Source organism: Eumetopias jubatus, unplaced genomic scaffold, assembly GCF_037043125.1.
Source record: "Eumetopias jubatus isolate StellerSeaLion01/CBP00866 unplaced genomic scaffold, mEumJub1_p1.0 scaffold_8, whole genome shotgun sequence".
Taxonomy (NCBI): Eukaryota; Metazoa; Chordata; class Mammalia; order Carnivora; family Otariidae; genus Eumetopias; species Eumetopias jubatus.
The window spans coordinates 116,218,550-116,233,747 of NW_028274814.1; the positions used below are offsets into that span (position 1 = coordinate 116,218,550).

The window sequence follows — 15,198 nt, forward strand, 5'->3', positions numbered from 1 at the left end:
GACCATGTCAGCAGGCCAATACAAAGGCCCTAGGACAGAAGTAAGTAAGAGTGAGAAGAAGGCCAGTAAGGCTGGAGCAAAGTGAACAGGAGGGAAATGGACTGTGATGGCTCTGGAAAGACTGCAGAGGCCAGATCATGCAGAGCTCTGAATAGGTAGAGAGTTAGGAGGCTACTGTAAAAATTGAACCTAGAGAAATCATGGCCTGGACAAGAGTAGTCACAGTAAAGGTAGTAAAAACTGGTCAGTTTCTATATATATTTGGAAGGCAGAATGATAGGATAAAAAAAGATTTCAATATAGAGAAGTAAACAATTTGAATACAAAATTTCTTTGTCATTATGCGGTATCAAGCATTCTAAAGAATGAAGTAGAAACATTAAGATGACTTACTTTACTGGTCAACGTATTTATTTCCCGCTCAGCTTTATGCAATTTACTGATTAGAACAGTATTTTGTTCACTGCTTGATTGTAGCTCTTTTTCCAAGCGTTCAGCCTGTAGTTTAGCTGACTGTTTTTCAGCCTTGATTAAAAAAATATTTTTAAATTTATTCATAATTTTTATAATTATATAAAAATTTTTATTATTTTAATATATGTATAATCATACTACCCCAAATTATTCAAAACCTCAACAATATTAACAAAGCAACAAGAGTTTTCTCAAAGTAACTGGTAGAATTCAAATGAAAGATATTTGCTCCAAGAAATATGCAACAGTCTCTGGACAAATGACGTATCAACAGCCACCAACGAAACAAAACATATACACTTCTCTCATGAAAGAGAGTACCTAATGCACCCACTTGATACCTATTTACTCTTATTGTTGACACAATTCGAGCAAACATTTTTGAGGGTTTCAATGCACAACAGAAACACAAAAGTATATAAAAAAAAAACATTTGAAAAATAACCGAATAAATGAGCAGCTTATAAAAAAAAAAAGAAATACAAAAGTATAATAGAAAGTAGAAGAAAGGGTTCATTTGTAGTAATAAGTGAGAACTAAAAATGTGAAAATCAAGGCAGATTAAAAAATAAAAACAAGAGATTTAAAAATTCAAAACCCTCAACTAATCTGGAGACTCTGGAAGTATGAAAAAAGAGCTCAATAGCTCTTGAATCCAACATATCATAAAGATTTCTTAAGTCTGTAAATTGTCGAGAAAATTTCTGGTTGGTAACACTCATAGTACTCTTTAATTAGAAAGCGAAAACTAAATGCTTTTTAAAAATAAATTTCTACTCAAAATAGTTAAAATTAAAATGACATTTAAGAATAAGTACAGTTTTATAAGATCTCATTTCCTATATATCTTAAATATGATTAAGAATATATTCAACAAATAATTCAGAAAAAAGCTATTTTCCTCACATATAAAATGATACTCTTTGGGCACAATGACAGCCAAAAAAATCGAAGAAAGAAATGCTTCTTTTCATTTCATCTGACAAATGATAAAATTAACCACAGGCTATTTTGAAAATGTCACAAATGAACCTCCCACCTTTTGTAATCATTCAACTTGTCCTGAAAATCATCACTCTAAATGACCTCAATGAGGGTCATATGCTATGTTCAATTGCAATCATCCCACTTATTCTGTCACTATAAATACATTAAGGATGGAAGGGTAGCAACATAATAGTATCATTTTGAACTGCCTCATGTCTAAGGTCCAATGATACACCTTTACTTCAGGAAACCAGTAAATACTATCAGAGGTTTCATCCAAAAATAAAAAGGTGACTTCTATGCTTCATAACATATCAATGTGCTCCCTGTACCCAGTTTGTTAGCAAAAAAAAAAAAAAAAAATCATTATTTTGCTAGGTGCCCACTAATTTCCCTACAACTCTAATCATTTCACAACTATTCTAACACACACACACACACACACACACACACACACTCTTTCTTTCCCTCTCTCTCTCTCTGGATTGCTCAAAATAAATCAAAACAAGTAAACTGGTATATCTGTTACATGTTAGACACTAAGAACTAGGAAAAGTAAGCACACCTAAACAAGATGGTTAAGGGATGCAGAATATGCCACAGTGGCATAAAAATTATTTTGAGCTGAAGGCATTTGATAATCAATAGACACAGGAAAAGGTTTTTCCCTGAACTTCTCTTAGCTGCCAAAAAGCAGAGCCTCCAAAAAGAATTATAAATCCCCTCCCCTGGGGTTTCATAGCCAGTGAAGACTGACCCCTATCAAGGGAGAAATCAGTACCAGGATAAGAAATCACCTACACATTGTCGCAAAACTGTCATATCTCCCATCTATTTTCCTAAAGGCCCATTAATCTTTCCTAAAAGTCATTTGTGTTCCTGTAAGTACCCTTTCTCCCCCCTCTCTTCCCTATTAAGGTGGTATGTAAGCCCCAAATTCTAACTACCACTTGTAGCCACATTTTTCTGTGTACCCAAACACGAATAAATATTTTTTCTCTTGTTAATCTGTCTTTTGTCAGTTTAATTCACAACTTCCAACCTGTGAACCTAGGAGGATAAAGAAAAAGGTTTTCAGAGAATACCTCTAAGAGTACCAGTCTACCTCTCATCTTTCTCTAATGAACTCAGGGAAATATTTCACTAAAGGCTTATATACATTAGCACCAAGTTGAATTGTATTACTCCGGCAAGAAACTGTCATAAGATATTAAAGTATGGTATTTTTATTTAAACAAGACTTATGATTTTAATATCTTGAATCCCATGTAAGGAAATAACTATCTAGGAAGAAACTTTTTTCTGGTTTGAGAGGACTTTAATCCTCAGAGCTCAAATTTTGAAAATTTGGCATATTCTACTTTCTGGCACTTCAAGGGTTAATTCATTCTCCCAAAGAATAATTAATCCCTTTGTAAATATGGCAGCATAGCTACTGCTTATGAATCAATAGTTTTCTTCTTTACAAAAAGAATATATACTCTTAGGACTCTACAAATGCGTCAGCATTAGATTGGTGAGCATACATTTATGCTCTAAAAATCAAAGGCTTGTCAATTTTAAAAAAGCATGCCATACTCTACTGGGAAGCAATTAAAATCTTACCTCCAGGGATCTGACTGTAGCCTGCATCTCAGCCAACTGCCGCACCTGAATTCTTTGGGCATTTTCTACCTGAGCACCAGAATTCTCTTTTTCAGCCCTTAATTCTGCTACTTCAGCCTCTAAACCTTTTAATTTCTGACTCAAATGGACTTTCTCTCGAACAAGTAGCTCCATTCGTTTGCTTTCTCTTGGGGGATCAACCTTAAGCAGTTGATTATGTAGTTCTTCTTTATCTTTCTCCAGGCTTGCAATCTAATAATAATTTGAAAGAAAGCACAGAACCTTAAATTATTGAATTTTCAGTCATGAATATGCTTTTGTACAAGTCAGTAAATTAAAATTAAAAATTACACAATATAAAAAAGAAAGCTCAGGTGGTGAAATCAAGTACAAAGGAAAAAATCCTAAAATGTCACGTTCTTCATTCTGCACTCAGCATGACTCAAATGTGAGGGCAAGGACCTTGGCCTATTTTCCTTCTATCTCCCCATGGTGTCTAAAACGGGGCTTTATCAGTTGCTGACTAAAATTCAAAATTATAAATAATACTAGAAAAACAATTAAAAATGTGTCAAGTATTTTACAATTCATCAGAACATTATAGGGGTTTATGCAAGATCAATATGCTGATTGCTGCTAAGCTTTTCCTCATGTGCTAATAATTCTTGAGCTATGTCTATACTAATAAAATTATCTATTCCAAGTCACTTAATTCACAAAAAAGCTGCTTGTCTGTGTAAATAACTACAAATGTGACTGATGAGAGTTTTTAAATGATACCTGGGAGTTTATTAAGATCCTACTTGCACTGATGGCCTCATTCTTACTTCTTAGATTCAAAAAGAACTAAAAATCATTACTCCAGGGTACGTGGAAGTCACGGGGGAACTTGATGAGGAGAAACACCAGCAACCTTCTCATGCGTGCCAACCACCACTCCCGGATCCCACATGCCTCCAAATCAGTGAGTTTCAAACTGCTTCCTAACCTCTGGGGCACTCCGGAGGACCCTCACCCCTAAGAATGAGAGGGCCAAGTTATCAGGGTAAAACTCTTCCTTTCCCTTTCCTGATCTCTCCAACCACCACCATATCTTAGCTAACCAAAGCACCTCCTCTTGTTAGTCTCTTTTTACATATGGGGTTTCTTCATATGATTCAACTTAAAGGATTCAGCTGTTTGAAGAAAAAAAATAAAAAAGAGAAAAATGAAACAACATGAAAACAAAAACCCACTGCTCTTAAAAACTAGCCAGGATGAGCTTAGAAGGATCACTCTAAGCCAAATGGACTTTAAGTAATGCTCTGCAACCTAGGCAAAAGTGACCCAAGAGATGAATGATGGCTTACATTGCTATAAATGAATCTAAGGGTGAGACCTCCAGCCCAGTACAGAATGTTTTCCTCTTCTGTAAAATGAGAGTTTAGACTGGAAACCCTCATAACTCTTTTTCAGTTTTAACATGTAGTGGTTCCAGTTTGGTTTTAGACATGTTGAAATAAAGATGTCAATGGGAACGGTAGAGCTATCTAGCAGGCAAATATCATTTTTTTCCAGAAAATAAAATTCATTATAGGAGGCAGCTGTAAAAGTCAGTGTCAAGCCCAACTAATTAGTGTCTCTTTCCTATTTTTCCTCCCATTCTTTACATGTAAACATTAGCCCCTAGGTTTGGTCCCTGAATACCTTTCCCCCTCCATATTCTGTTTCCTTCAGCTAGCTGTGTGACTTTGTGCAAGTTACTTTTTCACTTTGGCACAAGTTAAAATGAAGGTCTTAGGCTGGGTATCTTTAAAATACCATTTAGCTTTTTGCATAAGGTAACTCAAACACAGTTTAATGTGCTATATTAGAGGTGTGGTGGCTCATCTAGGTCAGAAGCCCATGTGTAACTCAAGTTCAGACAATGGTGCCCTGTTTTGAGTACAAAGGAGTACAAAGGACCAAATGCTGAGCTAAGTGCACTAGACATAAAATTGCATTTACTAACAATCATTTCTCTTGTCCTCTTCACTTTACATATGGGGTCAGACAGCTAATGTTCTTCATCAGCATGTTTCCTATATTACTGCTCTCTCCAGTAGTTTTGAGAGCCATCTGTGTGACAGCTGGAGTGGTAGCTGAAACTATGGTCAGAGCTGGCTAATGGCATAGTGAGGATTAGATTCCACATTTATAACTCCCCAACTAGAGCTCACCATCAAATCATTCTTACAAAATCTGGTGACTGCTGCCTTCTAATTTCTCTGTTTACTCATTCATGTAACAAATACTGAGTACTTATTATGTACCCAGCACTGTTCTAGGTAGTAAGGATACATTATAGAACCTAGCCAACAAGCAAATAATCACAAAACTTGTGCTATCCAAGAACTTCTATTTAAACACTACTATGACACTGCTCTCGTCCCAGGCATCAGGACACAGATCTCGGACATCCTCAGCTCTTCCCTCTTCCTCCACTCTCAATCCGATTCACACGCAATCTTCCTTGATACCCGTAATTTGTTGTACTCTCAATCCTTGCTCTAAATTTCCCAAAGGCTTTGTCTGAATTTCTACTTTATGACATTTAGCCAAATTTGCCTGTATTACAGTTACCTCTACATTTACTTTATTCTCTTCTTGAATATAAGCTTACTTGACAGGAAAGATGATTTATTAACCAATTTTACTTTTAAAAGATTGTGAAGTAAAGGAAACAACAGAAACAAGAAACAAATCCAGAACTAGGAATAGTTGCTGTTTATCTTCTTTTCAAAGGATGGGCGTACCATTCTAACTCCCCAGGCACACAAAAGGACAAAGTGGTATATGTAATTGCTTCATCCATCTCTGTTTTTATTATCTTTAGGATGCAGCATATAGAAATGGTTAAGGGTACAGGCTCTGGAATCAAACAGCCTAACTTGTCGTTGTTGCTTTTAATATTTTAAAGATATTTCTCTACTGTCTTTGGGCTTATATTTCCAAAAGGAAGTCTGTTGTCATTCTTACCTTTGTTCTTCTGTAGAAAATAACTTTTTTCTGTTTATCTTTGATTTATTTGAGAGAGAGAGAGAGAGAGAGTGCACAAGCAGGAGGGGCAGAGGGAGAGGGAGAGAAAAAGCTCAAGCAGACTCCAGCTGAGCGAGGAGGCCGACGTGGGCTCAATCTCATGATCCTGAGATCATGACCTCAGCTGAAACCAAGAGTTGGATGCTTAACTGACTGCACCACCTAGGCGCCCCCCCCTTTTTAATTAAACTTTATTTTTCGATGATGGTAGGTTCATATGCAATTGTAAAAAATAATTTAAAGAGTTTCTGTGTACGCTTTGTCCAGTTTCCCCACCTGGTAACATCCCTCTCCTCTTCTATTTTCTGAAAGACACTGTATAGAACTGGTTTTCATTCCTCTTTAAACATAGAATTCTCCAGTGACACCATTCTTTGGTCAGTTTTTCAATATGAATTCAGTTTTCTTAATAGTTATATGGCTATTCATGTGATTTATTTCATATGGGGTGAGTTACAGTAGTATCTGCCTTTTGATCCATTTCATCTATGTTTGACAAATTTGTTTGGGTGGAGTTGTTTACCAGATTTCCTCATTACCCTTTTGATGTCTGCAAGATCTGTAGTGATATTGTTTCATTCCTGATATAGGTAATCTGTGTCTTCCCTCTTTTTTGGCAGTCTTGCTAGAGGTTTGTCAACTTTATTAATCCTTTCAAAGGATAGCTCTTTGCTTCACTGATTTTCTCTATTGTTTTTCTGTTTTCAATTTCATTGTTTCTACTCTTATCTTTCTTCTTTCCTTCCCTCTCCTTACTTTGTGTTTATTTTGATCCTCTTTTTCTAGGTTCTTAAGGTGGGAGCTTAGAGTACTAATTTGATATTTTTCTCCTCTTTTCTAATGAATACATTTAATGCCATACATTTTCTCTCAGCACTGCTTCAACTGTATCCTGAATATTTTAACATGTTACATTTTCATTCAGGCTAATGAATTTTTCAAAATTATTTTTGATTAATATGTTTTCATTGAAATTTCCTCTGACTCATGAATTATTTGAGGTGTGTCATTTCATTTCCAATTTGAGGATTTCTCTACTATCTTTCTGAGACTGATTTCTAGTTTGATTCTGTTGTGGTTAGAGAACTCACCCTGTATAATCTCAATTTTTATAAATCTGTAGAGGTTTATTTTATGGCCCAGGATATAGCCTGTTTTGGTATATATTCAGTAGCCACTTGAAAAAAATATGTTTAGGTACTCTTGTTGGGTTGAGTGTTCTATAAATATCAATTAGATTCTTCTGGTTAATGGTGTTGTTGAGTTCTAGATCCTTCCTGATTTTCTAATTTTTCTATCAATTGTTGAAACAAGGGTGTCAAATCTCCAACAATAATTATGGATTCATCTATCTCTCCTCTTAGTTCTATCAGTTTTTGCTTCACATATTTTGCAGTTCTGTTTGGTTCATACACATTTAGTATTCTTGTCTTCATGATGGACTGACATTTTTTATAATTATATAATCTTCTACCTCTGGCATTTTTCTTTGCTCTGAAGTCTACTTTATTTGATATTAATATAGCCACTTCTACTTCTTTTAACTAATATTTGAATATTTACAAGACATATCTTTTTCTAACCTTTTACTAACTACCTATATTGTTATATTTGAGGTTTCCTGTGGACAGCATACAGTTTTCTTTTTTTTTTTTTAATGTGACATTAGGAATCTTTTATTGAGAGAAAGCAAACAGTGGCCTGAAAATACCACAGCATGAAGGCAAGCTGAGGAAACCAATCTGATTTCTTTTTCCTCTATGGCGGCCCAAATGACGAACTAAAGACACTCCAAGATTACTATGTATACTTAAGGCAATTTAAAAAGCAAGGTCTTAACCAAAAAGCCTATACCTGGCATTCAAAAAAATACTTACATTTTTTGGATAGACTAAAAGACCTAATTGGCTACAGAAAATCTGTACAGCAGGGACCTGTTTTCAGCAGGTAAGCCTATATACAAGTAAGAATCTCTTACTCTTGTAACATTGTCCTGTTTTAAGAGAAAATGTTTAATTCCCATGCCCTGCAGAGGTCTCTATGACCCCAGAGAAGCACAGACCTATCTCTATTAGAAAACTATTTACACTGCACTACAAATACACATACAACACACATCTGCCCCCTCCTATTTCCCAAATAGGCTGTGAATGCCTTCTGTGAGGGGTTATGGCTCATTCATTTTTATGTCTACAGTGACAATTAGTAGGCACCCAACATTTTTTTTTTTTTGCATGAATACTAAATGAAAATGATTTTACAACACCACTACTGGTTACGTTTCAAACATTCCCACCATTACCCATCTCCAAAACAAAAACACTAAATTGCTACCAAGTTTACTATGTTTTTCACAATATAGTGCTTCAGGACTTTTTAATGTAAATAAATATTTGTGATTAATTTTCAAAATAATGATACAAATTTAGCACTCTTCTTGGAATGCAAAATTTGCTTGGAGATTACTTCATTCTTTTTCTCTTTTTCAAAAGTGCATCTCGTAGTGCCAGCTGCTTTTCTCGGAAGGAACGCTTGTTTTTTGACCAGACATTATGGCTGTATCACATCATCATAAAGTTCTTCTGTTTTTTCTTCTCTTCATTTGCGGAACTGGAAAATGGGTTCATTTTGGTTTTCTTCCTCACAAATTCTTTTCGGTCTTTCTATGTCTTTCTAGCAATGCCGTTGCTAGTCTTGTCTCCTTGTCAGACTCTGGCTTCTTAGGAAGGCGTTCAATGTCCCGAAGAGAAAGTAACTCACCCCTGGGCTCCTCATCACTATCAATTTCAATATATTTCCTCTTTTGGGCTTTCCCTGGGGCAGCGTCGAGTTCTTTCCTCATTTGGGCCATGCGGATTTTCTGGAAGTGTTCTTGAGTTAAAACTCGGCTCGTGCTAATGGCTGCAGCTTTGGTTTTCCGCTCCTCCATGGGCATGCTTTTGAGCTTCTTGGATATTTTTTGCTGTTCTTCATCAGAAGAGTGGTGCACATCAACCCACTCACCATCGGCATCTGCCTCCTCACTGAGACTGGTACTTTCCCACCCATCTTCATCGTTTTCAGCATCCTCTTCTTTTTCAACTTCTAGAACTTCTGCTCCTGGGATGTAATCTTTAGCATCTAATTCTCCATATTCTTGCACTCTTGCTTCTACGGAGGCCTCTGTAGGCTTACCCCAGAATTTCTTCTGCAACATCTTAAGATTCAGTGTTCGGAAGAGCTGAATCAAAGTTCTAGCAGACATCATCACATTCTTATCTCTGTGTGTTTTATACTGAGCCAGGTCTTGGAGAAGTTCTTCAGTCATGGCTAGAGGACATCGAGCTGTTATCTCTTTTATAGCATTGATTCCTACTGTCATGACCTCCCCAGAGTTCTTGTCGGTGACAAAATTGTTGGCCACAGTCATGAGCACTGACTGAATGATCTCTGGGGGTACTAAGGGATGAGATGCTTGGGCAGCAAACGGAAGGATCTTTGTTACTTCTCTTTGGTGGGGCTGCAGAAACCTTTGCACAAATGGACAGAAGTTAAAGAGAAAAAGCTCGTGAATTCCCACCAATCTGGAGATGAGGTTCATGAGCATCACTTTCACCTCAAACCTCTCTGTAGAGTTCTCTAGCTGCTTTAGTAGTTTTTCTGCAAAATCTTGGGGATCATGAATCAAATAAATAGCTGAAAAGTTAAGGACATCTGGTTTTTTCTTCTTTTTTTGTTTCTTGAGCACTTTCATAGCCTTTTCCAACCTTTTCTTGTGTTTGGAGCTTTTCTTCCCTGTGGCATATTGCACTAGCAGGTCTCTTGCTGTTGGTCCTTCATCCTCAGATTCTGAGTCACTGTCCTGTTTCTCCTCTTCATCTTTCCCAAGGAAAAATGTCAAAGCAGTAATTAATATCTTGGTGACCTTAGAGAAATATGCAGTTGTGATCACATTGACAGTTTTGGCATCATTCCAGATGTTTCTTCTGTAGAGTTCAATCATCACATCCGAAGATATCTTGGCTGCAGTTGCACTGCTGTCTCTTAACATGGTGTACATGAAGTTCTGCAACACTATATTCACTTTATTGTTCTTGTGTTTTGCATTTATATTCTTGATATTAGTGACAATATGTGTATATAAAGTATTTCACAGAAGCTTGTCATGGCAACGCGGAAGTTCAAAGAAGAGTTCTAGCAAACTTGATGGATTGATGAGATTCTTATTTCTCAGCAAAATCAAAGCTTTGCAAAATGTCATTTGAAGATCTGGATCCAAGACAGTGTGATTGTAGGAGAGAAGATCTTTCAGCTCTTGAGGAAAATTACTTAAATGTTCTGGATAGCAGTGACCAATCTGTGCCATAAACATCACCAACTCTGCCAGTTCTTTGCTAGGTTTGTTTGGTTGTAATTTGAAAATCTCCACATTGGATTTGTAGTGATTATACTGCTGTAGAAACTCCTCAACGTAGGCTGGTGGATCCCGCTTGATCAGATTCTGTTAACTGCGGCAGGTTGCTGGGCAGCTTATTATTGTTTCTGTTAGACATGCTGGCTGCCAACTGGCTCCGCAGGGAACAGTTTTAAGAAACCCCACACCACAGGCCACAGTTGTCTTTCATTTTTAAAATCAACTCTGCAGGGGCGTCTGGGTGGCTCAGTGGGTTAAACGTTCAACTCCTGATTTTGGCTCAGGTCATGATCTCATTGTCACAGGATCGAGCCCCGTGTTGGGGATTCTCTCTTCCTCTCTCTCTGCCCCTCTCCCCACTTGCTCACTCTCTCTAAATAAAATCTTTAAAAAATAAAATCAACTCTGCAAATCTCTTTTGTTATATTTATACCATTTACCTTTATTCTGACTATGAATATGTTATGTCTTAAGTTTTTCATTTCTTTCCCTATTTCTTGTTCTAAGTTTGGTTTCTTTTTCCTGCTTTCCTATGGGCTCCTTAAACATTTTTTTAGGATTCCATTTTTATTTACCTATAATGTTCTGAGTGTATCTCTTTGTATAGCTTTCTTAGTTATTGCTCTGGGCATTATATATACATACTTTATCACAGTCTACTGGGTTCATTTTACTAGTTCAAGTGATAGTGAGAAACGTTACCTCTCTTTACATCCTTTAGCCCTTGTTTATAATTGTCTTAATTACTTGCACTATATACATTTAAAACACATCAGACAGCATTATGTTTGCTTTAACCATCAAACAAAATTTAGAAAAGTCACTCAGGAAAGGAATATCTATTGTATACACCCAGAGTTTTGATTACTGTGTTCTTTTAGCCTTCTTGATGTTTTGAGGTTCCTTCTTTTATTGTTTTCTTTCTGTTTAGAGAATTTCCCATAGGCATTCTTTTCAAACTACTGGTAACAAATTCTTAGTTTTCCTTATTCTAAGAATGTCTTGATTTATAGTCTTCATTCCTGAAGGACATTTTTGCTGCAGAATTAGGAGTTGATACTTCTTTCCTTTTAGCATTTGATAATGTCATGGCACTTTGTTCTGACCTCTATAGTTTCTGATGAGAAATGTTTTGGAATTGTTTTCCCCCTATAAGTTAAGTATCATACCTCTCACTGCTTTCAAGATCTTTTTCCCTATAGTTTTTATAAGTTTGAGTATGATGTTTCTTAGGTAGATTACTTTCATTTTATCCTTTTTTGATATTCACTTAGCTTCTTGAATCTATGTTTGGGTCTATCAAATTTGGGGAGGTTTCAGCCTTTAAGTACTTTTTCAACACTGCCCTCTCTTTTCCTTTCAAAAACAAAAATCTTAGATCTTTTGTGATAGTCCACAGGTATCTACGGCTCTCTGTGCTCATTTCTTTTTTTAATCCATTTTCTGTAGCTTGTTAAGATTGGGTAATTTCTAATGTTTTATCTTCAAGTTCACAGATTCTTTCCTTTATCCCCTCCATTTTGCTGTTAAGCCCAACAACTGAGGGTTTGTTTTTGTTTTGTTTTGGGGGGTGATTTCAATGGTCATCATATTTTTCAGTTCTAAAATTTTTATTTGGTTCTTTACATTGTCTGTTTCTTTGCTAAGACTCTATTTTTTCCATTTGTTTCACGTTTGTAATTGCATATTAAAACATTTTTACCATGGCTGCTTTGAAATCTTTGTCAGATAATTCTAATAATATCTCTGTCATCTCAGTGTTAATATCTATTGTCTTTTTTCATTTAGTTTGAGATTTTATTTCAAATTTTTATTTAAATTCTAGTTAACAAGTATGGCAAAATTGGTTTCAGGTGTAGAATTTAGTGATTCATCACTTACATGTAACACCCATTGCTCATCACAGTAAGTGCCCTCCTTAATACCCATCATCCACTTAACCCATCCCCTGCCCACCTCCCTCCACCACCTCTCAATTTTGTTCTCTATAGTTAAGTGTCTCTTAGGGTTTGCTTCCACCTCTTTTTTTCTCCTCTTCCCCTATGTTCATCTGTTTTGTTTCTTAAATTCCAGATATGAGTAAAATCATATGGTAATTGTCTTTCTCTGACTTAGTCACTTAGCATAAGACACTCTAGCTCTATACACATCATTGCAAATGGCAAGATATCATTCTTTTTGATGGGTAATATTCCAAGATATGTGCATACACACACACACACACGCACACACACCACCCACATCTTCTTTTTCCATTCATTGGTCAATGGACATTTGGGTTCTCTCCATAGTTTGGCTATTGTTGATAATGCTAACATCAGGGTGCATGTGCCCCTCCAAATCAGTATTTTTGTGTCCTTTGGGTAAATACCTAGTAGTGCGATTGTTGGGTCATAGGGTAATTCTATTAACTTTCTGAGGAACCTCCATACTGTTTTCCACAGTGGCTGTACCAGTTTGCATTCCCACTGACAGTGCAAGAGGTTCCCCTTTCTCCACACCTTCACCAACACATGTTGTTTCTTGTGTTAATTTTAACCATTCTGATAGGTGTGAGGTGGTATCTCTCACTGTGGTTTTGATTTGTATCTCCCTGATGATGAGTGATGTTGAACATCTTTTCATGTGTCTGTTAGCCATTTTTATGTCTTCTTTGGAAAAATGTTCATTTCTTAACTGGATTATTTATTTTTTTGGGTGTTGAGTTTGATAAGTTCCATACAGATTTTGGACACTAACCCTTTATCAGATACGTCATTTGCAAATATCTTCTCCCATTCCATAGGCTTTTAGTTTTGAGATCGTCCAGGTTCTCAGTATGACAAGTGATTTTCTACTGAAATTTAGACTTTTGGGGTATTGTATTAGGAGACTCTGGATCTTATCTAAAGTTTGTTTTAGCTGGCTTTTTAGAACATGGCTCTAGCAGGGAAAGGATGGTGTCATCACCTCATTACTACCAGGTGGAGGTAGTAGTACAGATTCCCCACTTTAGCTCTATGACACCCAAGATGGGAGAGATTCCTCATGACATCCATGCTGGGTAGAATTAAGAGTTCCAGCTCCCAACTAAGCACACGGATAGCTCCCTAAATGGCAGGGGTACGAATGACTTGTTACTGCTCCCCATGTGACCTCCACTGACACCACAGAGTCAGATGTAGCTTCCATTAACACTCCAGGGCTGGATAATAGTGAAAATCCTGATTCTGCACTAGGCCTTCTCTGCCATGACCCAAGCCGAGAGCGGAGGGGGTACCTTGTTACTGCCAATGAGGAGTGGAAATCTAGGCTCTGATGTCATCTCCAACACCATCATGGCAGAAAGGTGGAAGCCCTAGTTATTGCCAAGTGTGAATGAAAGTCCTGGCTCCCTACCTTGTCTTCTCTGGTAATCATCTTGGCTGAAAATTAGGGCTCCACATTTACAGCCTGGGGAAGACTTAAAGTTGGGATGGGGCTGGTTTTTACTGCAGTATTTGGCTGCTCTTTTCCTAGTGCTTTGGCTGAAGAGAACAGGACTCTCCTGTCCTGTAATATCCAGAGTTTTTTGTTTTCCTTAGTCAGATGAAGAGGGGAAGGTACATCTACTCCATGTTCCTGGGAGAAGTCTTCTGGGTGCTTTTTAAGATTTACTCTTTATCACTAGTTTTAGCTAATATGAGCTATGTGCCCTTGGTATAGTTTTGTGTTTTCTGTCCATGTGTTTCTTTGAGAGTTTCAGATCTGTGGATTTATATTTTTCATGAAATCTGAAAAATTTAGCCATTATTTCTTCAAATATTTTTTCTGTTCTTCCCTTCTCATTTTAGAATTTGACTTATCTGACGTTACCCCACTATGTATTATAACCATTTTTTTCCTATCCTTTTTCTCTCTATATCCCATCTTGGATAGTTTCTATTGTGAAATCTTCATTTTAGCCATTATTTTTTCTTCTGCAGTATCTAATCCATTTATAGTGTATTTTCCACTTAGATTGTTGACCTTTGAACAAAGCAGGGGGTAGGGGCACCAACTCCCTGTGCAGTCAAAAATCCATATATAACTTTTGCTCCCCCTCACCAGAAACTTAACTACTACTTGTTGACCAGAAACCTTACCAATAATACAGTCAACTGACATATTTTGTATGTTATATGTACATATATACTGTATTCTTACAATAAAGCAACCTAGAGAAAAAAATGTTAAGAACATTATGAGAATATATTTACAGTACTGTACACTATTTATCAAAAAGAAAATCTGCTTGTAAGTGGATCTGCGCAGTACCAACCCATGCTGTTCAAGGGTTAGCTGTGTTTTTTATCACAAGAATCTTTTCTTAAAAATGTGTTCCGTGTGTCTCATTATGTTCAAGGTTTCCTTTAACTTTTTGAGCTTATGGAGTATATTTATATGGTTTAATGAACCTGTCTACTAACTCTGTAATTTACAAGTCTGTTTCTGTCGACTTTTTCTCCATTATGAAATAAATTCTCCTGCTTCTCTGCATGCCCAGTCAATTAAAAAAAAAAATAGCCTTTATTCCATGCTCATGGATTGGGAGAACAAATGTTGTTGGAGTGTTGATACTACCCATAGCCATCTACAGATTTCATGCAATCCCTATCAAAATACCAACAACATTTTTCACCAAACTAGAACAAATAATCCTAAAAATTTTATGGAACCACAAA

General features: G+C 36.5%; 1 protein-coding gene and 1 pseudogene across 5 annotated transcripts in view; both read right to left on the minus strand.

Annotated features, from left to right (window-relative positions):
- CEP83 (centrosomal protein 83) overlaps positions 1 to 15,198 on the minus strand; it is a 137,079-nt gene that overhangs the window by 44,619 nt on the left and 77,262 nt on the right. For 3 of the 5 annotated variants that reach the window (XM_028105485.1, XM_028105487.1, XM_088025285.1), the window contains 2 exons: positions 3,067 to 3,318; positions 394 to 525 (listed from right to left, as the gene is read on the minus strand). The exons of 1 other annotated variant lie outside the window; for it this stretch is intronic. In XM_028105485.1, coding sequence (XP_027961286.1) covers positions 394 to 525; positions 3,067 to 3,318 — 384 coding nt within the window. The remainder of the gene's footprint in view (positions 1 to 393; positions 526 to 3,066; positions 3,319 to 15,198) is intronic. One more of the 5 variants, XM_028105488.1, reaches the window with a different exon arrangement.
- LOC114211032 (protein SDA1 homolog) lies at positions 8,586 to 10,655 on the minus strand (annotated as a pseudogene).